General features: G+C 38.6%; 1 protein-coding gene across 2 annotated transcripts; it reads right to left on the bottom strand.

The window, feature by feature from the left end:
• Positions 1-342: 342 nt before the first annotated feature.
• On the bottom strand, positions 343-24,940 carry Itgbn (Integrin betanu subunit). 2 transcript variants are annotated; one of them, XM_034978608.2, is made up of 13 exons: positions 24,688-24,940; positions 15,674-15,812; positions 14,098-14,255; positions 13,430-13,595; positions 11,502-11,646; positions 10,395-10,584; positions 9,057-9,178; positions 7,597-7,926; positions 6,771-6,940; positions 5,463-5,654; positions 4,797-4,966; positions 3,843-4,037; positions 343-1,844 (listed from the first exon to the last, which is right to left on the bottom strand). In XM_034978608.2, exons 1-13 carry the CDS (start codon positions 24,761-24,763, stop codon positions 1,456-1,458), a joined length of 2,442 nt encoding a protein of 813 aa, XP_034834499.1. In that variant the 5' UTR covers positions 24,764-24,940; the 3' UTR covers positions 343-1,455. The 2 variants fall into 2 exon arrangements, with proteins under 2 accessions (XP_034834499.1, XP_034834500.1); XM_034978609.2 differs by having other exon boundaries at positions 343-1,841.
• Between the last annotated feature and the right edge of the window lie 2,847 nt (positions 24,941-27,787).

Raw genomic sequence — 27,787 nt, 5'->3', positions numbered from 1 at the left:
CCAAATATGCATCTAGAAATTTTTTATTTACAGAACTAATTTGTTCCTCACAATCACACATACCTACACCATCAGGCCGTGGTACAAAGATAATAAATTATTTTTTAATCTTTTACCGTACCGTACAACAGTCGTATTTTATCTGGTTCGTTTCAGATGCTATCACTAATGACTTCATGACATCTGATTTCTAGATTTGTATTTCATTGGATCCGATTCGGAATTTAGACTAGCACTTGACCCCCAATGTAAACTATTGCTAGTCATCTGTCCTATACAACTTTAGTTTTAGTAAGCAAAAACCTGTTTCGGTTTTATATGATAGTCGAATATTCCTGAGTCGAATATTTTTACACAAAAAATACAAAATTTCAAAAATATTTAATGAAAATTTAATACGTTATAAGTTTGTTGTTTTGAGTCGTCCTCGCAAAACATGGTCACACTAAGCGCGCAGCTGTGAGCGAACGGGACGGCTAGCGTCAACCGTGCGCGCTCCCGCTTGCTCGGCTTGAAGCAGCTGGTGCATGCAGTTATTCAACGAGGTACGTATTTAAACTTGGAGGATTTTAAAGTATATTTTGGTCAAAATATAAGCCGTTGTAAAAATTATTGCAATCGATTGTGTCACTTACTGATTCTGGACAAACTACTTTCAGGTTTTGCTTATACTTAAATTGCTTAAATAAAAGTTGTATATATGCAATATCCAGACGTCATAGATTAGTATTAAATGCATAAAAAAACAATGTATCACTGGTCCCACTTTGGGCGCCATTTATGGGCTGCAATGCGATGAGACAGTACCTATAATGTAATATTAAATGTCTTTGAATGCAACTCGAGCGCCGCCTATGGTTCTATATCAGAAACCTGAACGCAAGTGCCAACAGCAACTGTACAAACTCAATCGGGTCCAATCAACCATGGGTAACCAACAGACAGACAAACAAACATTAAGTTATTCTCATCTATTATTAAAGAAGATAATAGCGCAGTATAAGTACGTACAGTATTCTTTGTTAAAGATAAATAAGAAAATGACTTTATAGTTTATATTAGTGCAACAACTAATAAAATTTTAACAAAAAATAAGTAGGACCAACGTAAAAGCTCTTAATATTTACACAAACAAAAAATAACCTTCGGTAACTTAAAACAACAGTTTTTAATTAATGATAATAATACTATTTGTTTTTGATTTAATAGTATAAGGTAAGTACATTAATGCCCATCATCTTATCTCTACTAAGGAACGCACTACGGGCCATTCATGAGCCTGTTACGAACTATATACGATTTAATAAAAAGACGCTAACTTGTAGCTCCTATTTTCGAAAGTTACTGTTAGAAATGCACCTTCTATGCTTTATCGTTCACTGGTCCATACTGACTCCATTCTTTACTAAGTGAAATATTTTCCTATACAAATTGATCAGATTTATTTGTTACAGACTATAAATCGTGTCGATCTCTCGGATACGACTCTGGTAACCTAAACTCTGAAATCGGAGACTTGTATAGTGGGTTCAACTCTTGCATATGCTTCCTGCTCTCTTGAGCTTCCTGTACAAACTTGGCGTAGGCCCGTCTATCTGAAACTACTTGGGCAGACTTGACCCCTAAAATGGCTATAAGACCAGCTGCTATCACACAAGCCATGGTAATGAGCGCGGTTGTCATGATCTGAGCGCTCGTAGGCTGCGTGCATTGCTTGGCAGTAATGACCATTTCCATCGCTACCATGGATTTGATGCCAGCTCTGTACGTGTACCTGTATTCACAGTTCAAGCCGTCTTCTTCTTGACGCAGTATGCAGGATGTGTCGTCAATATTTGGGGCTGCTGAAATAACAATAAATGTGTAAGTGAATAAGTGAAACAAAATATTAATTGTCAGTTATCGCTCAAGAAAAGTAAAGAAACATAAATATAAAATTAGACAATATTATGGTTTAAAGGACCTAAGAATTAATCAGCAATATTAAAACAAAAACCAGATCTAAAAAATATTATTTATTACAGCTAAAACTAAACTAACAATACAGAAGAACTTGGTCACCCTACTTTTTTTAACTGATCAAATTGGTTTTTAGATATTTGGGTGACGTGACGTATCTTCCGCTTAAGTTTGATCCATTATTTAGGGACACGCTGTATAAGTAGCGATCTCTTTCAGACAATGATTTTAGAAGGTTGCATTGCAAGAATAGGTGTGTAATTTTCTGACAACTAATATCTCATGTAGTTACAGTGTGTAGTTAGGTACAACATGGCGATGATTTTACTAAGTAATTTAATTATACGGTAGTACCTAAGTTATACAACGTACCTACCTACGCTAAAAACTTTTATAGGTACAATTAAATGTTAAAAATATATTAGGTAGGTACATAGAGATATAAAAGTGTTTTAAATTTTGTTTAGCCCACACTCAACAATCGCAATCACCTTAAATTGATAATTAGGTTCCATTTAGTTTTTATAGGTTTAATTATGAACTAACCGCAAGCTTAAGTACCTTTATTTAGCACAAAAGCCACTCGGCTTTCATTTAATTTAAACCGCCGCGCGCAGACAACATAAATTAAACTAAGTAAGTAGGTACCTACCTAGTACCCACTACAGTCAGTTCTACTTTCTTAACACCCTAATTGCTAATTGTTAACCGACTTCAAAAAAAGGAGGAGGTTCTCAATTCGTCGGAATCTTTTATTTTTATTTTATTTTTATTTTTTATGTATGTTCCCCGATTACTCGAAAACGCCTGGACCGATTTTGAAAATTCTTTTTTTGTTTGAAAGGGTATACTTCAAAGTTGGTCCCATTTCAATTTGGTGAAGATCTGATGAACATCTTCGAAGATAGATACTGGAACTCCTCAACGGATAAGAGTAAATTGCTCGCGATCAGTGTAATAGCTTAGTAAACAGTAGATTTTTAACCAGTCATAGCATAATTCCATGGGGCCACTAAAAATTGTGAAATAATTTTTTTTTACAAAAAAAATAAAAACCGACTTCGTTACACAAACACTAAAAATTGAAAAATAATTTAATTTATTACCGAATATATTATGTATACAAGAGTTAATATAGTTCCATAATAATATTTTTTGGGGTCGGTGCCAATGAGGTGCCATTGTGGAGTTCCATAAAAATATGAAGTCTGGACGATTCGCGCAGCTAAAGCTAATTGGCACCGGCACCAAAAAGTATTATTATGGAACTATATTAACTCTTGTATACATAATATATTCGGTAATAAATTAAATTATTTTTCAATTTTTAGTGTTTGTGTAACGAAGTCGGTTTTTATTTTTTTGTAAAAAAAATTTATTAGCTACGCAGGTCTACCAACTTTAACGTTTAACTTTAGGGCCAGTAGCTATCCAGATCATAAAAATATAAGTAAGTAGTTACCTACCTACTTTTATAATGTTCATTTATCCTCATACTGACCGTTGATGCTAGAGTATCTCTCTCTATCCTATAACGGTGCTGATAAACATGAGCATTAACTTGTAACAGAACATCGAGCATTCGCCGTTTATATTTTTGTCGAACTGAACAACGAGCCGAGCCAAGCATAGAGCCAAATATTGCTACGAACATCTTGAGCATTCTAGCGAATGCTCGTCTATTCTTCATGAAGATGTCAGACTTGACGGTCGCGTGTGCTCGCTAGAATGCTCGCCAGAACGCTCGATAGAATGCTCGCTAAAATGTTCTCGTATTTTTCTGTGATGTAACATTCGCACGAATGCTCAGTACAAGTGAATGTTCAAGTTTATCAGCACCTTAAAAGCTTAGGTAGGTAGGTACTTTATAATAAGAAATATACCTTCATTCATCTTTTTGCTGACTGTATAGTTGACGTTGCCTATGGTACAGACGTCTGTGCAACTGCTGTTCAAATGGCACAGGATACAGGGCTCCGAGTTGGCGCACAGAGGGTTCTCGCAGGTTGCACAGGTTTCACAGAAGGCGCCCGAATACGCTGTTCTGGACTGGTTGGCTTTGTAACATTGACATCGGCCTGAAAATCCATACTTAATATACTTAATTACTTAATTTACTTAATAATATTATAAATGCGAAAGTGTGTCTGTCTGTCTGTCTGCTAGCTTTTCACAGCTCAACCGTTTAACCGATTCTGACGAAATTTGGTACAAAAGATAGCTTACATCCCGGGGACGGACATAGGTTACTTTTTATCCCGGAAAAATGATGAGTTTCCACAGGATTTTTAAAAATCTAAATCGACGCGGACGAAGTCGCGGGCATCATTTAGTAATTAATATTCTTTCTTATTAAGCCACTCATTATAGACTGGACTAGCTTATGCTCGCGACTTCGTCCACGTGGACTACACAAATTTTAGCCCCTATTGTACCCCCTTAGTCTATGATGATGTCTACATCATAATAAGCTATCTGCATGCCAAATTTCAGCCCGATCCGTCCAGTGGTTTGAGCTGTGCGCTGAAACTCTTTGATTTGATTTTCTCTCTCTTTCTTCTTGTGCTGAAACTCTTTGATTTTCCGGGATAAAAAGTAGCCTATGCCACTCTACAGGTTTTATCTATACCCATGCAAAAAATCACGTCAATCCGTTGCACCGTTGCGACGTGATTGAAGGACAAACCAACAAACAGCTACAGCTAGTTACACATAAAACTAACAAAGGACGTGGATTTTAAGTATTTTGGAAGATCACTGCAAAATAGTTTATTTTTGACGTAGGCAAATACCTCCCGTATTGCTGACGCCATAACATAAAATAACTAAGTACTTACCACAAACACAGTCTCCATGTCCAGAGCAGACTTCGTCAGAGCCCGGCGCGACGCAGGTCTCCGTGCTCTGCGTGCAGTCGCAGGAGTCGCCGCTCCAGCCCTTGACGCACGCGCACTCCCCGCACACGCACACGCCCCGCTCTATGCCACCGCATTCTACGTTGTTTATTCTATGGTCATTAAAAAAAAACCGGTCAAGTGCGAGTCGGACTCGCAAGCGAAGGGTTCCGTATCATCGTATTGTACGCGACAGGTCGATATGGCGATCGGGGTATGAGGCGGGGGGACGCCCCGCACACCCGCACAGTGCCCGCGCAGGCTCGCACCGGGTGAGCGTGGGGGCTGTGCGAGAATGCGGGGCATCCTTACCCCGATTGCTAACCTGTTGCGAACTATACAAGATATTTTAACATATTTTTTCAGGTAACATTGCGTGTAATTTAGTAAAACTTGGCACCCAACTCAATTCTTTGGTTTTTATTAAGTACTTCCTACCCACAGTCCGCGACAGATCGAGATGGCAATCGGGGTATGAGGCGGGGGGACGCCCCGCACACCCACACGTCACCCGGGTTAGCGAGAGGGCTGTGCGGGGCGTTCCCAGCCCGATTGCTATCTCAATGTCGCGTACGATAGGTAGTCCAAGTTCTTTAAAAATCGACTCACCTACTCATTGGACAAGATTTACACTGGCAGTAGCGGCCATTGGACCCTGGGTCGCACTCGCACTTCCCACATATACAGTCTCCCAAGCCCGAGCACTGGATGGCACGCGTCACGTTGGGCTCACGACATTGAGCTGACAAAGCGGCTGACGCGGCTTCATCCTCGATGGAGCAGTTACAATACGGACCTGACCTGGAAATTTAAATAAATACATCATCATCATCATGATCAACCCATCGCCGGCTCACTACAGAGCACAGGTCTCCTCTCAGAGTGAGAAGGGTTTTGGCCATAGTCTACAACGCTGGCCATGTGCGGATTGGTAGACTTCGCACACCTTTGAGAACATTATGGAGAACTCTCAGGCATGCAGGTTTCCTTACGATGTTTTCCTTCACTGTTAAAGCAAGTGATATTTTAATTACTTAAAAACGCTCATAACTCCGAAAAGTTAGAGGTGCGTGCCCTGGATCGAACCCCCGACCTCCGATTGGAAGGAAGGAAGGACATAAATACATCACTATTCTATAATTATTTTGCAAGATGATGATGATGGTGATAGCCTGGTGATTAGATTAGACATAGGCTTCCTATTCGGAGGGTCCAGGGATCGATCCCGCGCATATGCACCTCTAGCTTTCGCAGTTGTGTGCATTTTAATCAATTAAATATGGTTTGTTTTAACGGTAAAAAAAAGGTCACGACGAAACCTAAGAGTTCTCCGTAATGTTTTTAAAAGTGTGTGAAGTTTGCCAATCTGGACCAGCGCTTTGGACTATGGCCAAAAAGTTCTCTTTCTGAGAGGAGACTGGTTCACAGAAGAAAGCCGACGATGGGTTGATGATGAAGATCTTATCAAATTTTTGGCAAATCCCCCACTACACAGATGGACAGACGACATCAAACGAGTCGCAGGGAGCCGCTGGATTCGGGTGGCGCGGGCGCAAAACTGTGCCGTGTGGAAGTCCCTACAAGAGACTTATGTCCAGTAGTGGTCATCTATCGGTTGATAATGATGATGATTTTTTAACTTGATGACCTCTCTGGCGCTGTGGTGAGCGCTGTGATCTCATAAGGGGGAGGTTCGATTCCCGATAGAAATCGATCTGGTGGGAGGCTTCAGCCGTGGCTAGTTACCTACCACCCTACTGGCAAAGCCAACCAATTTAGCGTTCTGCCAGTACATTACCGAGTAGGATCTTCCAAGTTAGCCCGTTTCCATCTTAGACTTCATCATCACTTAACGTCAGGTGAGATCGCAATCAAGGGCTAACTTGTATTTGGAGTAGAAAAAAAAAATGACCTCACCATCCTTTATTGCACTGGCAAACGCCGCAGACGAGATGTGAGTTGGCCGGGCACAGTACCATGGCTTGCTGCACGTTGCCCTCGCATTCGCATCCACAGTGAACCTCCACCTCCAAGGTCAGCGAGTCCTGACCCAGCTGGCTTTCTGATATTGTGATCGTGTGATGAGACTGCAAATCGTAATTGTTTTTTAATCGGAAAGGGTCAAGAGGCGCAAATTTGAAAATAAGATAAGAAATAATAAGAAATTTGAAATTAATTTCATAATAATTGTTTCTTTTGGGGTAGAGTCCGTCTACGGATATATTTAGACTATCTTACGCTCGCTTCTTCGTCCGCCTGGACTACAAACCAATATTTTGGCCCCTGAGGGGTGAATTTTCAAAAAAATATTCTTGGCAGATGTCTACGTCGTAATAGCTATCTGCATGCTAAATTTTAGCCCGATCCGTCGAGTAGTTGATAGATCAGTCAGTCAGTCAGTCAGCTTTTCTTTTTATAGGTTAAATTCAATAAGGTTGTCGTTCTGAACTTCCCTTTATTTTAACTTATACTCCTAATAAATTTATCTACCTAAATTTAAGTTGCTACCTACTTAAAAGTTTCATTAAAATCCTGCTGCATTGGTTCTAACGCTGCGTTACATACCAATTTGTACATACAAATACCTTTCATTCACCGTTAGCAACATCAAGAGATACTTTTATCAATGGAATCAGTAATTTTCTGTCGACCTATCCAAATTCCAGTTCCGACTTCCGACCAGTTTGGTAAGCCATTTCTCGATATGTCATAGCAAGCGTACCTATCTAAAAAAGTCGATTACCTTTTTGTATTCCGGACAAGATTCCAAGCTGACATGAGCTTCGTAATTAAGCGTCATGCCATACTCGACGCCAGTGCAACGTGTTGCCTCAACCATGGAACCTCCTTTCACTCCGCAATCGGTGAAATATTTAACCTTTATAGGGCCGGCTGTCGCGTCGTCTTCGAAATTGACAACGCTTACGATGTCTTCATATCCCATCTTGACTAGCTTCAGTATGTTTGAACTGTCGCTCTCCAATTTAGCGACGTATGTGAAATCGCTCAACAGTTCGTGCAAACTGTCGTAATGGCTCTTCACATTTTCCGTGACGGCGAAAATTACGTTCACCTGAAAATGGCTCGACATTATTAAGAACCTAAATGTATTTTAAAGATACAAGATGTTAGCTGATAATGTCTAAACATCTCGGCAACCTGAGTTTAGGGCCGATGTACCTATAGAGTATAAATGTAGCAAAAAAATAATGAGCGTCGTAGCGTGAAACCCATGAAAACGTTTCGTCTTTCAATCATTTAAATGAACGACGATGATCGACAACAGCAATAATCATTTAACTTCAAATATTTTTGATATGTGCTTGCATATGCACAACGATGCAACATAAAAAAAGAATCATAAACTTAATTGAAGACAAGATTGTGTTCATCTATTGAGTTTATAGCATTTGAGTTGTTATTGGATTTCAAGTTCTTTTGTTACTTACTTAAAAATATTTAAGTATGAATAGCGTTTCGAAAACGGGACAAAATTCCTAAACTTTTAACAACACGTTTTATATCGCAGAAAATGCGTACAAGCAAGGCCAAGTTTTGAATGGAATTTATTTGTATTTTATAATCTTAACTTATGCGTTGTTTCTGCTTTCACCTACAAATAAGGCAATGTTATGAATAGATTTGTTTTAGATTTGTACTCTAAAGAAGGGAACGTATTTGTATTCGCTAGCAGGCACAGAACAAGTGGCCCGAGAGGTCGTGGGAAAATTCGAGAAGGCGCTTAATAAAAGCTGAAAATCCATACCTATATTATGAATGCGAAAGTGTGACTGTCATTCTGTTTGTTATGATTTCAAGGCTCAACCAAAGATCCGATATTGTCCAACACAGAAATAGCGCATCCTGAAAAAATACACTTTTAATTTCGGAAAATCAGAGCCCAAACAGTTAAAAAACGCGGATGAATTTCAGGGGATCATCGACTAGTTTTAAATACACCTCCTTTCTTGAGTTTGGCATCTAGACAGGTATGTTGGTGAGTTGGTTTACAATTTTGATAATTAATAGAATTACAAAGACCAATACAAAGTTTCAGGTTTTGATCAAGCACCTTCTGATATTTCCCACAGCCTCTTGTAACAAAGTACAAACATAGCCAGTTTACTTTCCCGATATCTATGAATCTGCGTAACGTTAACCAAGTTAATCTGTATCCTCGAACAATGTTATATCTTTACTTACCTTGTACTTATCTAACAATCTGTACACTTGTGCTACGGACGGGTAGTCGTAGATACCGGCTTCGGAATAATAGCCGTTTTTATCTAGATGACATTTCTCGTCGTTTTTCATCGAGGCACCACCTGTTTTGAAACAATACAAGTAACTGAAGACGCGTTGCGAAGTTTATGGGCTTAGTTTATATGTTACTTTAATAAGTAGGTACTTAGGTAATTTAGAAATGAGTAATTACTTAGTATATGTAGAGATAAAGATGGGCTTGAAGCTGTTGTAACTACAAGCATGATCGGCTTCATTGCTACTCTTTGGTTCACTGCAATGTCTAAACTATACTCAACCAGATAATGCGCCAGCCAGAAAAAATAAATTCTACAGATTAAATAAATTATTAATAATTTCCGCGACTTCGTTCGCGTGGAATTAGGCTTCTTAAAAATCTCGTGAGAACTCTTTGATTTTCCGCGATAAAAAGTAGCCTATGTCACTCTTCAGGACTTTAACTATAGGTAGTACATGCAAAAAATCACGTCAATCTGTTGCACCGTTGCGACGTGATTGAAGGACAAACCAACAAACAAACAAACACACTTTCGCATTTATAATAAGGGTACTGATAAATTACAGGTTTCGTTAAACAGACTGCAAAATTGCAGTTAAATTGTGATACAACCATATGGATTGTGAGAGTCAGTGGATACTTAGTTTCGATTTAGTTATACTTATGCAAGAAACCGTCCCAAAACTGAAATTTTGCAGCTGGCTTGCAAACTGCAAGTCATAGTTCAAATGCAGACCGTCTACGTCTCTTATAAGGTCCTAAGTACCTATAGTCAAATAAAGTAGTTCTGCTGACTTTTTTGTTGGTTCTTTTCAGTAGAATCAGATTTTTAAACCGCTGCTCGAGTGTTCACTTGTCGTAAACCTTATAATATAGAGGGAGAGCCAGCGCGTGCCAGACCTTTGTTATTTTATAAAAGTTGAAAGTTGCTCTGCGTAGTTGCTCTTAAAGATTATCAATTTAGGTGTCTGGCAGAAGGTTGCTACGATACTAAGGCTCTGGCAATACATGACGTGATTTGTAAACTATTTCAAAGGAAATTAATATTTTTTTACACCTTTATTAACTGTTATCTCCCAAAGCGACCATGATCCAAATTTCATAGTCCCCCGATCGTTCCTCCCTGTGTTGGGGACAATACACAGAGAAACTTTCAGTTTTTATAAAATAGTGAAGGTCTGGCACGCGCTGGCTCTTAGTCCATTATGGTGGCCTGCATCCTACAAGAAATAAATTTCTTTTTTTTTTACTTTTAAAAGTCAGAGTTTTTTTTCCCTCACCTAATTTTCCATCTCCCGCGGTATGCAGCAATCCATCAGACAGCAGTATGACAATTTTCCGGCTATGAGGCGACCAGCCCACCTCCTTGTCACACGTGATAGCTTGCACGAGCGCGTCTAACTGAGCCTCGGCGTTGTCGAGGTTGGCTGTCACTGAACTACTGTTCACTTTCGCTATAAACTCATTTACCTATAAAAGATCAGACAGGATAAATTAATGAGGAGGTTTCCAGGCAACGTTCGAGATAATGCGCTAGCCAGAAAAAATAAATTCTACAGATTAAATAAATTATCAGTACCCTTATTATAAATGCGAAAGTGTGTTTGTTTGTTGGTTTGTTGGTTTATTGGTTTGTCCTTCAATCACGTCGCAACAGAGCCACGGATTGACGTGATTTTTTGCATGGGTATAGTCAAAGAACTGAAGAGTGACTTTTTATCCCGGAAAACCAAAGAGTTCCAACGGGATTGTTAATTACCTAAATACACGCGGACGTAGTCGCGGGCGTCAGCTAGTTGGAAATAAAAGTAGATCAATGGAGTCAACGCATGAAAGCACATAAAATTAACTGTTTGACGTATTGTATTACGTCGTCTCTCTTAATACAAATTTACGGCACAGCAAGACATTTGTACTTTGTAGGGTGTGACTGAACTCGGCTTAGCGCACAAAATATTTATTTTTAACCTACTTCCAAAAAGCAGGAGGCTTTCAACTCAGTGTGCTTTTTAAACCTTTAGTTTCACGCCATTATATAAGTATCTATTATTATAGAAGTCGATACAGACTTGCACATTTTCATCAAGATGTTTCTAGGATTCTTGTAGACCACCGATTTGATAAACATTAGGTAGGTACTTAAGTCTGACCTTAATATAGGTACCTAAAGTTAGGGAAAATACTATTATAGTGGAATATGACACTTCACTATGCGCAGAATTTCTTGATTCAGCCTGAGCCTTACTAAGTCTAGTAATTTTTATTTTTCTAGATTTGTCCCAAAACTCCCAAACCTTTGGAAAATTGGTACTCGGTCCAACAGTTTTTAAAACATGTAATACACAAATTAATTTTTCAAATTTTACAAATAGAGAAACGAAATTCACCTGATTGGTTAGCGACAAATGGTGTTTGTAGCTGTATGTCGCTTCGCAGGCCTCTTCTTCCACAGCACAAGGGTTTGCCAATCGCCGAGGAACAACACTTGTGTATGGCATAATCGGCTTATCCGCGAAACTGCCGAAACCTAACCTGAAATAAAAACAAATGCTTATTAAATTTCTAGATTATGTCGGCATTTCGTCCGTGGATTTAGGTTTCAAAAATCCCGTGGAAATCCTTTAATTTTCCGCCACAAAACGTAGCCTATATGTCGGTCCCCGGGATGCAAGCTAACTCTGTACTCGTCAAAATTGGCAAAACAAATGGGCTGTGAAAAGATAGAAGACAGACAGGAACCTACACTTCACAGTTACACACACACACAGTCACATTATCGAATTTATAATATTACAGTACCCAGATTAGTAATATGGATTTTTTAACCAAATATGACAAACAGGCAGTATGATAGATAGAGCAATAATAATGCATAGGGCAGGGTTTGAGCTGTCGACCTTTCGATTTTCAATCCACTACATAACCATTGAGCTATTGAGGCTTATTGCCTACTGATTAGGTTTTGATTATATTATATGAGATGTCCTTGGCTATGTTCTTAAGTTTCACGTTTATAGGTGTAAGTATAGCTATAATATTAAGTATGACTAATCCAAAAACAAAAGCTGTCAAGAAATTGTATCGACTTCGGTAATAAATGAAATGTCTTGTGTTATGTGTAGAATCTGAAAATATACTTATTATAAATAATTTATTAATGACCGACCGAAGATTTGGTTTCGGTTTCAGTCAGTTTCGCTTCAGTTTCAATTGTTTCAGCTTCGCACCGAGACTCATTTTCACGCGTTTCTAATTAAGTACTTTTTCAATATGAATAATTTATACATACCTACTTATCAAGAAAATATGATTTTCATTTTTATTGCCTATTGCATTATTTTGTAGCTATTATCAAGCACCTTGTTAAACTTTTCCACCAGGTCTGTATCCCTAATATTTAAAACAAACTTTGACACAGCTTTATACACGTGGGTCGTGACTTTTCCCGTGTGGCTCTACATTTTTTTAAATCCTACCTAAGTAGTACTAAAGATGAACATACATTTTTCTATTTTGAAATCATTTTCATTTGGTGAAATTATTATTTCTCTTTACAGTGATTTCACAGGCGATTTTTCACGGAAAGTGATTTTTCATTTTACCCACTTTCAATCGTAATTTTTATTGAACAAGGAAATATGATCATGATCTATTGATCAACCACCGTTCCGTGAAAAACTACGTACGATTGCAAGTGCAAAAATTCCCTTTCCATGAAACGTAGACAGCGACTACTTACGCAAGGAATAATATACTGCAAACTTCAAATCTTTAGATACCAGCGGCTATGCGGTGTCTGTCAAGTTAATCACGATAGGAACCTACTTACTGGTATTGTATAAGTAGACTAGCTTACTCCCACGACTTCATCCGCGTGGAATACACAAACGAATCCCTATTTTACCCCCTTAGATGTTGTATTTTCAAAAATGCTTTCTTAGCGGATGTCTATTGTTTACGTCGTAATAGCTACCTGCATGTAAAATTTCAGCCCGATCCGTCCAGTAGTTTGAGCTGTGCGTTGATAGATCATTCAGTCAGTCAGCTTTTCTTTTATTATAATACTTAGATAAGATAATGACAAAAGATCATCATCATCGTTATCAACCAATTGACGTGCACTTCTGGAAATAGGTTTCTTGTAGAGACTTCCACACGCTACAGACTTGCGCCGCCGTCTGATTCCAGCGGCTACCTGCGACTCGTTTGATGTGGTCTGTCCACGTCCACCCAGTGGAGGGTCTTCCAAAGCAGCTTGGCGCGAGGTTGCCATAACACCTTTATATGACATATGACTATATGATAACATATTTACCTAAAATTATCGGTAAGATTCTTCAGCAAACTTGGAAGATCGTCTCTCAATGAAACTAGGGTCTCTTTGTCATCCTTCATGGACCAAGTAAGATCCATCAAATAGTACAAATCCAACGGGTAATTCTTTGCAGGTCTGTACGAGAACTTGATTTTCTTTGATTCACCTGAAAAAAGATAGAAAATATTCATAACTAGCTGATCCGCCCGGCTTCGCTGGGATGTTTGATATAGGTCCTTGTCACTACCCATATTATTATAAATGCGAAAGTGATGTTTGTTTGTTAATTTGTTGGTTTATTGGTTCGTTGGTTTGTCCTTCTATCACTTCGCAACGGAGCGACGAATTGATGTAATTTTACGCATGGGTCTAGTTAAAGACCTGAGAGTGACACATAAACATATTCAAAATTCTTTGATCTTTTATCGTTTTGTATTTTATGTCTTTTTTCTTGTACCTTTATTTGTATTTAAATTTATTATTAATCATCTAGTTAGTGTAAGTGGCACTGCCGTTCTAATTAGATATAAAATAAATAAATAATAAATAAATAATAAACATTACAATCCTTTTTATAACAATTCACATAGATTTAGTATAGACAAAGAAAGTTGGTGACAGCAGCGTTTATTATTATTAGCTTATACATATAGTGTGAGTAAACTTACGTGGTTTCAACGAGAACATAATTTTCTGCGGCTGTATTTGCACAACTGCCTCGTGGCTGTCCAGGGCCATGTCTTGGAGAGTGTGGTTTTCAGCGACGTCCCAGATCGACTTGTACGGACGCTGGATCATGTTTTGAGCGCATCCATCCGCGACTAAACTGTATAAAGATACATTTGAACTCACTTTAGGTAATATAGATAGGTAATTAAAAAGTAACAACAAGAGTGCACCAATATATCACCATTATCATCATCATCAACCGATAGACGTCTCTTGTAGTGACTTCCACACGCCACGTCTTGCGCCGCCTGAATGCAGCGGCTCCCTGCGACTCGTCATAATGTCGTCCGTCCACCTAGTGGAGTCTTCCACCGCTGCGTCTTCCGGTGCGAGGTCGCCAAGCACCTTGGGACCCCGACATCTATCGGTTTTACGAACTGTGTCCCCTGCCCATTCCCACTTCAGTTTCGCAACCCGTTGAGCAATGTCGGTTACTCTAGTTCTCCTACGGATCTCCTCATTTCTGATTTGATCACGTAGAGAATCTCCAAGCATAGCTCTCTCCATCGCTCGTTGAGTGACTCTGAGCTTTTTTATGAGGCCCATAGTTAGCGACCATGTCTCGGATCCATATGTCATCACTGACAACACGCACTGTTCGAAGACTTTGGTCTTCAAGCACTGAGGAATTTTGGACAAGAAAACATCTCGAAACTTTCTGAACGCTGCCCAACCGAGTTGGATTCTGCGGATTTAACCAATATATAAGCGACTATTACCTATATAATGTCCGCGACTAAGTTTATGTGGATATAGGTTTTAAAAAAATCCCGTGTGAATTTTCTCATTTTCCGTGATAAAAATTAGTTAAATGTGCAGGATGCAAGCTATCGGTGTATCCAATAGACTATGTCCGCCACTTCGTCCATGTAGATTTAGGTTCACCAAAAAATCCGTGGAACTTTAAGTTTTTCAAAAGCTTAACTCTATCAAGCTTATCATACTTAGTTGCCTATGATAGCTTGATAGAGTTGAGCTAACATATAGGTTTCAGAGTTGGCTATGCGTGAGATTGAAAAAAAAACAAGGCGAATTGAAAAGTATTTATACCTCCTGTCGCGTTCAGTTCATAATCAATCACAGTCAGAGACGTCTTGATCGCTCATGTAGGCATGAATCAGGCATGAAAGCTAGCCGTATGCGGGAACAATACAAATCACGATGACTACGGTAATTTAAAGTAAATTGTATACTATTAGAATTCCTCATAAGGCATTGTTTTATTTTAGGTATTACGGTCATGCATTGAATCGAGAACGTGTTTAACTTTTTTTAAACAATAAGTTTTTTTTTAAATCATAGACTGGCGCTTGGCTGCAATCAGACTTGCTGGCATGAGATGATGCGCCCTAATAATAATAGAGCGCGGTTGCCTAGACTAGAAGATGCCTGTTCACTTTTGACTTGAATGTAGTTATATTAAAATTGGAGGGGACAACTGATGCCGGAAGGGCGTTGCATATCCTATTCCTAGGGCTTTCCTTCTTCCTCCTCCTCCTTTTTAGCTAAACTTACGTCTCATCATCGTTGCACCGCGGTACACTGGAGCTGTAGTAGGGGTCCGCACACCAGCGACAATGCGAGGCGGCCGACAAGCAGGGCCCGCATTGCTCGTGCTCGATGCATGCCAGTTTGTTTAATAGTTGTTGTTGCACTGAAAAAGAAAATCCATACCTACTATCCATACTTATCTATATTTACTAAATATCATAAATGCGAAAGTACCTATGTCTGTCTGTCTGCTAGCTTTTCACACGGTTCAACCGGTTTTGATGAATTTGATACAGAGATATATCCCGGGAGTGAACATATAAGTAGGCTACTTTTTGTCGCAGAAAATCCGATAGTTCCCACGGGATTTTAGTAAAAACTGGAATTCACATGGGCGAAGCCGCGATCATCATCTAGTTACACAATAAATCTAAGCACACATTACAGGCTACAGCTTCCGGCGCATGCACCCGTAGCACAGAATAATTAGGAGTACGCATGATTATAGAACTGATAAATCATTTGCATTTCCTGTACAGAATGTTGGGCGTGTAATGTGCTAATGGGCGATGAATTTTAATCGGATTTTAGTCGTACAGTTCTTGCAATTCACGAAGGTGAGTGGCTCATACTTGTGTTCAAGTCGTTTCAGTATAAGTAAAGTACACTGAATGTATGCGCTTGCGAGCGCTTGCTCGCGACTGATTGGTCCGACATGCACGCACACTTACGCAATGCCCGTGTATCCGACGTAACCACAAGTAAAGTCCACTCGCCTTCGTGAATTGCAAGAACTGTAACGTGAAAGGGCAGAATGAAGCGGTAAAGTTACCATCTTTCAATGATCAATTCAATATACCTATCGATTATGCCAGTTTTCTTACATGGTTCCAATATTTGAATATGAAACCCTTGATAGCCATACTTACACTGAAATGCCTCAAGACTATCCATACAACAAAATAATATGTCAAAAAATTCGTTTGCAATTAGGATCGCTCTTATAAATAAATAAATAAATAAAATAATCTTTATTTTTCACACAATAATTTCACAAACAATAACAGCTGGGAACGATGATCCTGCAGAAGTTTACACTGTGTATGTGTTATGTATTATGTAGGCAAGTTTTAGTACTTAGGTATATTCGGCCACTAGAATACATTGATAAGATTTTTAGAATACATTTTACCTACCTACAGTACCTATGCATCAATGATAATAATAAATGATTATTAAATTCGTTTGCGTTTTTAATTTAGCAAAGACTAAAATTGATAGTCTAGAGTTGTAACTACCTCCTTTAGGAAAACTTCTTTTAAGTTTTAAATTTTATAATAATTATATAATAAGAGTGCATAAATGATAAAACGGCCATTAAAGTTATAAATAGCATCGTCTAATCTTTTTATAATCCCTTCTATCATTCAAACGATTGTCTAAGCTTAATACAACAATAGGAAAACAGCAGGCATCTAAACAATGAATAGATGTTATGGCATAGAACGTGGCTAAACTATTTTGTACCGTCGTTTATGGCCTGAGAGAAACACATATTTGATAACGCTTGCATTTTTAGGGTTCCGTACTCGAAGGGTGCCAACGGTACCCTATTACTAAGCCCCGCTGTCCGTCTCCGTCCGTTCGTACGTCTGGTCAGCGGGCTGTAATATCCCAAGAACCGTAATGGGTAGAGAGTTCAAATTTTCACAGAATGTGTATTTCTGTTGCTTCTATAACAACAAATAATAAAAAATTCAAAATGGTTGCCATGGGAAAAAAGTGTTATTTCTTGTACGATGGTGCGGAACTCTTCGTGTGCGAGTTCGACTCGCACTTGACCGATTTTTTAAGTTTGCTACAGCAGCGGATGAAGTACATTCAAATATGTATTTAATTTTCCTCAACGCTGCGCTGCTATGATTTAAGTACCTATACTATAGTGCGCGACAGGGCGATAGGGCGACAGGTTGAAATAGGAAGCGGGCGGGATCGCCCCGCACACCCGCACAGCCCCCGCGCTAGCCAGGTGCGGGCGAGCGCGGGTGACGTGCGGGTGTGCGGGGCGTCCCCCCGCCTCATACCCCGATTGCCATCTCTACATCAACTTATCGCGGACTATACCTTGAGCCTGACCTCAGAAAAGAAAGATTTTTTGCATATAAAATCTTCACTGATTCTGAATGCCCTTCCTACCGACAAGAACTAACAAGAAACTCGGCGGTTGCACTTTTAAAATATTCCAATTACAATATAATTATGCCGTGCAAAAATTATTGTAGTCCCGCGCATTGCTGGAATTAGAAGTGAACGTAATGTTTTATTTATAGCCAGATCATTATGACAAAGTATGATGGTTAACGTTGTTAAATCAAAAGCCGACATAAAACAATAAGCTATTAATCAAGAGAGAAAGTCGCCGAAATTGTATAAACATTGTGGATGCGTCTTCTTACGGAATTTATAACATCTCAGCTGCTGCTCAATGTGTCCGTAATACTTTAAATTGTAAGTAGGTAATGTTTTAAAAGCACAAATTGGTAGCTACTATGTAAGAGCTCTTTCATTCAAGCTTTTTATGTGAAGAGATATTCTGACAACGTAGAATTATGGTTTATAGCACAGAATAAATATTTATAGCATAAAAGAGGTCTGGAGAGTGTAGAAAATTGTTTCTTTGTTTGTAAGCATTCTGTAGGTATAGGTAGTACGTGGAGTGCAATTATTCGTACTGCAAAAAGTGCGCACTACTGATTTAAGAGAACGACTTCAGCGTAGCAAAACCTATGTTAACTGAGTGTAGTACTCTACCCTCTAACTGACCTACATTTTCCACGGTCCGAATCTAAGCCCTTTTGCCACATTTGTTTTGTTTTGAGATCGTTAATACAGATAGAGCAAGTACAAAGATAAACAGTTAAGATGAAACTGTATTAGGAAAAGAAAGTTTGAAATTAAGCTAATCGCAAATCACTGCTGTAGCGCAAAAACCGCACGCGCCAGGCGTCCGCACTTTTCAGCACCTTCAGCAAGTCAACCGCTTCAAACGGGTATAATAATTATGTCAGTAGCTAGAACCAGAAGCCGCATGAAAGCCTTTTTAACACCGACATAAATCGTAGTTCACACATATATGCTTTTCTAATATGAGTTAAAAAAGTATTGAACGTATCGTATTTAAATGGGCCTAGCATACCCGCTGCTATGACGTGACAATACTTACTAAAGAAATTATAGAGCTTAAAGTTTATGTTACTCATTTGACATTTGTTTGCGGTTCTTTGCGATTCTTATGGTGACTAGTGAGTGGTCAGCTTTACCGACATAGATAAAGATTACAAATAACAACAATAGTACAAGTAATTACTATTGTGACTGTAAAGTGACACAGATTACTATTTACTATGCAGGGTGACCCAAATCGATCCGCAGACTTGCCGACTAGGTACCTACCTGCTGCTATTGATTAAGTACCTACTTATTTGTATGCCACACATTGTATGGAAAGAATACCACATAAATTATATGCATTTACATACTTGGATTGAACGGTAAATCTTGCGTTTGGCAGCGTGTATCATTCGATAATGTTTGTTATGCAATGAGTAGGTAACTGTATGGGTTACTAATTTGGAATTGGATTATACCTACGTATGGTAAGTAAATGTTGGTAAATTGGTAAATTCTATTCCCGTATTTTTTTTTTAATTATTAGGTTTATGTATGTACGTATGTATGTACCTAATACCTATATACTTTATTGCAACACAAAACACAAATAACAGATAAAATAAACAGGCGATCTGCAATGTACCTACTTCGCATTAAATAGAATTTATTTGTATTCAGGTAAATAAATAATTAATTATTTACTACGCAATATAACTGAAACATTATCTCGTGACGTAGTGTCACTTGTCAGATGTGTATAGTATTACTTAGCATGTTTATAGGCTCATAGAAAATACAATTGATTTAACTCGACACGTTTTATTTGGCGTCCTTCGGGCTGAGTGGCGTGTGATCTCATACGAAAAGCCGACCTGCAAATCCTGCCAGCGGCGCCGCAAACACAATTTTCAAAAATGATAAAGCGTGTGTCAGATTCGGCTGCAGCAGGTGGATCAACGGACTGCTGATGACCTCAGCAGACGCGACCCCCATCAATACCACAGCCTAAAGAGTTGTTCGGGGTGGAGACTTATCCTGGAGGGTCACAGGGACGAGATGGACGAGGATTATAGGTACCGACCGGCAGAAGTCGACAAAACAAACTAATTATTTTGCTTAGTCCCTAGTAGGTCAGTCGTTTGGCAATGTAGGTGTTACGACCGTAAAGCTTGCGGAGCCTGCAGTGCATCGCAAAAAGCTGATAATTCTCTTATCTGCGATCGCGCCCAATGCTATGACACTTGGATGAATAATTACCCCTATGACATGACTTTTATTTTTGCGCGACTAACGAAAAAGGTTCTCATTTCGGTGTGTCCTAAAATTAAAGATTTAATCTATTTTACGCTACAAATGTCACGGAATAGCTCGGGAGAGGTACCTACCCCATTTTCACGATACAAGTTGTACGTATCTCTGTGCCAAAACTCATCAAAATCGGTTCAGCTGGTGAGCCGTGAAAAGGTAACAACATAAGTTCGGACATAATTTCGCATTCATAATATTAATATTAAAAGCATAGATTTGTACTTTGAATATAATCTACTTACCAGAAAATAATACATTTTAATTTATGTCCCACTCCACTCGTATTTCACTTTAATTGCGAGTTAAATCGGATATCATTAAAAGCAGTGAGGTGATAAAATCCGTGTGGGCGTATACAGGAGATTATGTTCGAACATTAAACAGACTTATCCGCACAAATATAGACATATTGAGTTTGGGCCGCACGTGATATAAATATCCAGTTTAATTATAATGCTACATTTGATCTTGCCGAAACTGTAATTATTGTTACTAAACGCCTAATTTACACGTGATTTGTCAAGCTTATCGACCACATGGTTAGGCCAGCGATCTAGATCCTAGATACATCCTGCCTACATTTTTGACTAGACGTCACTGAAATTGACATATTAATAATTAATATTATGTACAACACTTTATGGACTAAGAGCCAGCGCGAGAGAAACAAACAAACGTTCGTCCCAGTGTTGGGGACAAATGACAATACGCAGAGAAACTTCAGCTTTTATAAAATAACGAAAGTCTGGCACGCGCTGGCTCACTCTCTATTAGCAGTAGCACTCGTAATAGTTAATCATCATCATGATCAACCCATCGGTATCGCCAGCTCTCTATAAAGAACGGGTCTCCTCCACGGGAGTGACAATGGTTTTGGCCATAGTTTACGCACATAACCCCGAAAAGTTAGAGGTGCGTGCTCGGGATCGAACCCCCGACCACTGATTAGGAGGCGGACGTCCTAACCACTAGGCTATAGACTCTAGTTATCCTAATATTATTGTTAGTTACAAGTAGGATATTTATAATTGTGTATAGGTGTTCACCATACTTATGAACATGACCAACCTATTTGGTATCATCTGTTCAGAATTCAGATTGTGCTATTCGTAATCATATAGGTAAGTAGGTACATAGGTATACATTATAACTGTAGGAGGCACAAGTGTTGCAATGATTACAACGACGTACTTTTCTTTGAAGTTGTACTACTTATTCATTACACGACATTTACCCATATTAGTCTCGTCAGATTCATTCCACACTTAGTAGTTAGTTCACGTAATTTTCTAAGTCTTCTACTGAATAAATTTATTCAGTTCAGGACACTACATTTTGTCCCATTGCATTTTAATTTGTATTTAACTTTCTACCTGTCTATAATGCATAATTAAGACATTTACATTTAATTAATCTTATCATTTTATTGCACCGGTTTTTGTATAACAATTACTACTTAGCCTTCGTGCTAATATGATATTAATATTATTTTTATGAATAGACTCCGCGTGGATTCAGGTCTTTATAAATCCTGTGGGAACTCTCTGATTTTCCGATATAAAAGTAGCTTATATGTCACTCTCCACATTTTTTTACTAATTATATCCACGCAAAAATCACGTGGATCCGTTGCTTGGTTGCAGCGTGATTGAAGGACAAACCAAGAAACAAACACTCTCGCAAATTTAATACTAAGTATGGGTAGTGATAACTACATAGGTAAGTATATGACTCTGGCTTTGCACGTGTGGGCTTACCAAAACCTTCGTGAAATGATCAAAATACTTACATAATAATGAAACTCAAACCACAAGCATTTTACTAAAAAGCTTTACAATTCGTGTAGAAGTTTATTGCAAGGTTTTTATTAAAAACAGTAAACAGTAGGTATTCCAAGTAGGATGGATAACTTATCTAGGTACAGACAGATTTTGTTTTTATTTATTAAATTAGAACTAGAAGGTGTAGCTTTATGATCGAACATAATGAAGAAAAACCAAAGATTCGAAATCCATACTTCCATTCCATAGGTACTAATATTATACTTAAATGCAAAAGTGTCTGTCTTTCTTTTTGCTAACTTTTCACGACCCAACAGTTAAACTGATTTTGATGAAATTTGGTACAGCGTTAGCTTACATCCCAGGCACTGACATAGGCTACTTTTTATCCCGGAAAATAACGAGTTCCCAAGGGATTCTTAAAGGCCCATAAGTTAAACCGATTTGTACGAAATTTAGTACAGAGGTAGCTTGCGTCTCGGAAATTGATATAAGCAAACTTTTTATCGCGAAAAATCAAAGAGTTCCCGCGGGATTTTTTAAAAACCTAAATCCACGCGTAAGAACTGAAGTCGCGGGCATCATCTAGTAAACAATAACTGAGAAAGGAATTTGGATCAGTTCGATTATAAATTACTTTCTAAATAAGTGAACAACCATGTTTGTGTCACCTTAGCTTTGTTCGTAGGAATATATTTAAAGTAATACTTAGTAAGTAGGTACATGTATTTCCGCGACTTCACCCGCCTATACCAACAAGCTTCATTTGCAACAATGTCACTAAAATGTAGGTAAAACCACAAACTTAGAATGTAGGTACATAGTAGGTAAGTATTACTTAGTGCCTATTTATCTTAGATATTATATTAAGGATTCAATGGCTTAAGAGTTAGGACTTAGGTAATGCTATAAAACCCATAACTATTTAAGGTTAAGTGTTGTCACATCTATTCCTTACAAAAGCTTCATGCTACCTACATAATATCTAATCGAAATTTCCAGTCAATGTGTCTCAACCTTTACAAACTAAACTATACCTAGTACGCGACAGGTCGAGATGACAATCGGGGTATAAGGTAAGGGGACGCCCGCACACCCGCACGTCACCCGCGCTCGCCCACACCGGGTTAGCGCGGGGATCTGAGTGGGTGTGCGGGGCGTTCCCTCCCCGATTGCCATTTCGACCTGTCGCGTACCTAATATAAATGCAAACATGAACACATTTGTCTCTATCTCGTCGTGTAAATAAAACTGACATTCTTATTTAGTCCATTTTCTATTTCAGAATACTAACTAGGGCATCGACCCCACAGCCGGCGGTCTATAATGTTCAGAGTTCTGAGTTGCGTAGTTTTTACATTATGTACTTTCGATCTCTACACAAAGAAAAGTAGTAAGTAATATGCCATTACCTATTGGGTAGGTACCTACTACCTATATCTAATTTTCCTTACCCGATTCTCGCAAAAACGCATAAGCGCCGCGCTTTACGTTCTTACCGACAACAATAATGAATCCGTGATACAAATGAAAAACCAAACATTATCTAACGCGCCGAGCAAAGCGCGTTAGTTACGCTTTCGCTGAATACTGAAAAAAAAAGGTTACTGCCATTTATTTACCCTCAAAGGTCCAAACTCATTTGCGCTGCGGCCCACGATGCGGCAGCACCTGGCTCAAAACAAACTCACATAAACTATATTTGCCGCGCCGCGTCGCGTCGGGTCGCTCAAGTGCGCTTTGCTACATACAAACATAATATCTACTCGTGTGATACAAACTCCTATTAAACTATATTTGACGCGACGCGTCGCGCAGCGCAGCTCAAGTGCATTGGGACAATAAATCGTCTAGGGAAAAATACTTAATAGCTATTTCATTAACCAAAAGCGAACGCAGAACTTTGAATGCAGAACTCTGGACCGTTGGCACTGGAATCGACGACTAATGAGCAGCGAAGGTGGGTTCAGAAGCCTCGTCTGCTTTTCTATTTCCGTATACAAATTTATTTTACACCGTAAGTTAAATAAATCTTTCTTTTTGAAGAGAGATGCGTTTTTATGGACTGATAAGAAGTTAACTTTAATTATCACGATTGATGATGCTGCATTAGGTTTGATTGGTTTGATTTGGGTTTTATTTGATAATTTAACACGTGTTCTTGCGGGTTAATTTAGAGGTTCATGTTTCAAAGAACGTGGTTTTTTATCAGTTTTTTTAATTGATTGAATGAATTAGGTAACTAAATTGACTATAGCTGCTATCGCCTAGGACTTAGTCGGTGTGGATTACTGTGGATTAAGGTTTTTAATTGTATGGGTGTTCGTACGGGATTTAGGACATTGGAATTGCGGGAAAAATGCCTACTCCCCGGGATGAAAAGTTTACTTTGTCTGTCAAGCAATCTATCTTTGCACCATTTTTTTAAATCAATTTAAGTACCTACGTACTAATGAGTTTTTCTTAAAATGTAAAATCGGGTAAAATTAATAAATCAAAAAAAAATAGTTTTGCTCAAGTTATATTTTATAAATAGATGAGGTTTATACATACGTTAAAATAAAAAATTACAATACGCAAAAAAAAATCCGTGGTGGTAAAAATTGTAACAAATCCAAAATCACTAATCAAGATTGAACTGAAAACGGGCTGAAAATGTCTTTGTTGGAAAGGTGTGACTGTTGACTTAGCGTAAACAAACCTCATTTGCTCTATATACCTAATCTATATAGTAATATAATCTTATCGGAAAATCGCCGCAACATATGGAAAACTCACCTTGACCGCTCACATATCCAACAATGGAAATTATGCACAATTTAAACAGTGTGATCACAAAAAATCTCCAAAACATGATCGTTTAATCGAACCTCAATCACTATTTGCACGTTGAGTCAACTAGCGTAAAGCGATCAGTTTCGCGATGAACGCATGATAAGGGCTGATAAGATAAGGGGCGCGAGCGGCGCGCGGACCGCGCCGTTCGCTCTACGACTCCCTCGTCCGACATCTGCCGAACCTCTAATCTACGAGTACGTCCCGTGGACTGTACACAGTACAATGCCGACTTGTTGCCGCGTAGGAAAACGACGTAAACTTGCCTGGGTATGGGCCACATATGGGCACATCGCTCCGATAAGTTTATCATACATTGCTGTTCACCCATTAAACTCACTACTATAATAACGTAAAAATTAAGCAATGGATAATGTGTATACTTAACATATCTACAAATTTCTTTATCAATGAACATACGTAAGGTAGGTAGGTATTCCCTCGATCTGTGTTTACGGTGCGTTGCGTGAATTAATTGCAGCGTGATAACACAGTTTTTCAGCGTTATCAAACAGGAAGTTACTTTTTCTAAGAGCGATGCACTTGCTCGTAACTGTTCTAAGATAGTGAATAGATGTAATCACACGTCTTCTATAATTACATCCCAAGTTCTGGGGCGTTGCCCGCGCGTTTTAATTATCTGATGCTGATTAATTTATGAACGCAGTTCTCGCTTACTTACTGATTCTATAATTAAAAATATTTATTACTTAGTAAGAAGGTAGGAGTACCTTGATGATGTCCGCCACTTCGTCCGCGTGAATTGAGTTTCTTAAAAATCCCGTGGTACCGGCTAACTCTTTGTTTTCCGGGATAACAAGTACCTACCTACTCTACATCACTTTATATCAGCGCTGCTAGATGATTATGTGGCGAATCCTAAGTCTCTTTGAAAAAGATACGAAAATGAGACCGAAGTGACGAAGCTACAAACATGACTAAAAAGGACGATTTTTGTACTACATCTTGTACCGTACGCTGCTTCTTCTGGCAATTCATGCAAAAATCACGTGAATCCTGAACGAGAAAGGCGTGTTTTTTCATTTTTCACCGGGCTATAATAGTCTATGTCATTTCTAAGTCTTTCACTATAACCATGCAAAAAATCACGTCGATCCGTTGCTGCTCGTCCAACAACACCTACAAATACAAATACAAATACCTAAAAATACAAATACATCCTGTCAAACACTACATCTCCCGCAGTCGGATAAAAATGGAATACTAATTAGGTCTAGGTTTAAATACCGGGAATGTATGATGTATCTATCTACCTATCAGATTAGAGGTTTTATTTCAAACACAAGAGCATTTCTACGAAAAGTGTTCGAAAACGTCGCGCCTCAATGAATTCATTTATAGAGGTGTGGGTCAATGACACTATAAATTGAGATCGATAATGATTTAGAGGGTAACTAATTCTCTTAATTGATTATAAGCATGCTTTTAATTTACCAAATGTTTGACATTTTTATCAAAAGCCCGTAACAAATCAGCAAGTCTGTACCTATACCCATTTGAGTAGGTACTAGTACTACTTACAGTGCGCGGCCAAAAGTAATGTACATCGACCTTTAGATAGCAGATTTGTAGAGCGATGTCCCTGTCGTTGAGACCGACAAAACGTCATATAGGCATGAGTGACAGAGACAACGCTCTACAAAGCCGAAATGTCATTCTAAAGGCCGATGTACATTACTTTCGACCGCGTCCTGTACCTATAGTTACCTAGGTACCTATATTAAATCTAAAAAAACCGGCCAAGTGCGAGTCAGGCTCGCGCAATGAGGGTTCCGTACTACAGTCGTATTTTTCGACATTTTGCACGATAATTCAAAAACTATGATGCATAAAAATAAATAAAAATCTGTTTTAGAATGTACAGGTGAAGACCTTGCATATGGTACCCCACTTGATATAGTCACTCACTTCGAAAGTTGAAAATACTAATTATTAGTTCATGACCACAATTTAATTTTTTTTGTGTGATCTAACCCTAAATTCACGGTTTTCAGATTTTTCCTATAGAGCTATAAGATGTACCTACCTGCCAAATTTCATGATTCTAGGTCAACGGGAAGTACCCTGTAGGTTTCTTGACAGACAGACAGACAGACAACAAAGTGATCCTATAAGGGTTCCGTTTTTCCTTTTGAGGTACGGAACCCTAAAAACCGGCCAAGTGCGAGTCAGGCTAGTGCGACTAGTAGACGAATTAGTGTGGCCCTAAACTAGGCTAAAAAGTTTGAAAATTGTCCTTTTGAATTATTTCTGAGCTGCTAAAAATCATAAAGATAGCCATAATGAGCTATTCCTACTATTATTTCTCCTATTTAAAATTCTGTGGTAGGTATCAACATCCTAAACCAAACATCAACTGGAATTTATCGAGTGAGGTAAATATACTTGCTAATATATCAAAGGATTTCTTCACACCTAAAAGGCCTTTTATAAAGAGTCAATGCTTGTAGGCGTACAGTCGAGGCCAAAAGCACACTTCACAGTCACATTTAAGGTTTTATTCGTGGGCGACTGCTATTTTGTTACCTACTTCCTTTTAGGAAAACTTTGATACTTTAGATATATCTGGATAAGCCTAGAATAAATTTATAGTATAAGCTTTTGACAAATGCGTCATACTTATTTAGAAAAGCTCTTCAATATAGCAAACCAAAAACTCTAAAGTCCAGTTGCATGATACGCCGTTAAAATAACGTAACGGTTACCTTTAAACTTTGACCGTTTACCACCAATAAGAAGCAAGTGGGCTGCTCAAGTTAGTATTCATACTAACTACTCCGTTAACGAGATACAATCCGCTGACAGACAGACGGACGGACGGACGGACAGCGGAGTAACAGGGTTCCGTTGGTAGCCTTCGGGTACGAAACCCTACTATAAAGGTAGGTAGGTAAGTAGTAGGTACATGAAACCAAAAATTGTTATCTACGGATACGAGCACGACTATACCTACAGGTAGGGTTGCCAGGTCGCCAAACCTAATAGCCGGACAGACCAGCCAGTTTGGCCGGACATTTGGGTA

Source organism: Maniola hyperantus, chromosome 19 (assembly GCF_902806685.2).
Source record: "Maniola hyperantus chromosome 19, iAphHyp1.2, whole genome shotgun sequence".
NCBI classification, from domain to species: Eukaryota; Metazoa; Arthropoda; class Insecta; order Lepidoptera; family Nymphalidae; genus Maniola; species Maniola hyperantus.
Note: the sequence above shows the minus strand (reverse complement) of the source record. Positions and strands in the feature narration are given on the sequence as shown.

What these genes read in the sequence shown, in the direction of transcription:
- Itgbn (XM_034978608.2), bottom strand. Translation starts at nt 24,763, where the DNA reads ATGTTTTGGAGATTTTTTGTGATCACACTGTTTAAATTGTGCATAATT. An exon ending in TGGATATGTGAGCGGTCAAG is followed by an intron (nt 15,813 to 24,687) that starts GTGAGTTTTCCA and finishes TTTCTTTTTCAG; the next exon opens with TGCAACAACAACTATTAAAC. An exon ending in CGGTGCAACGATGATGAGAC is followed by an intron (nt 14,256 to 15,673) that starts GTAAGTTTAGCT and finishes ATCTTTATACAG; the next exon opens with TTTAGTCGCGGATGGATGCG.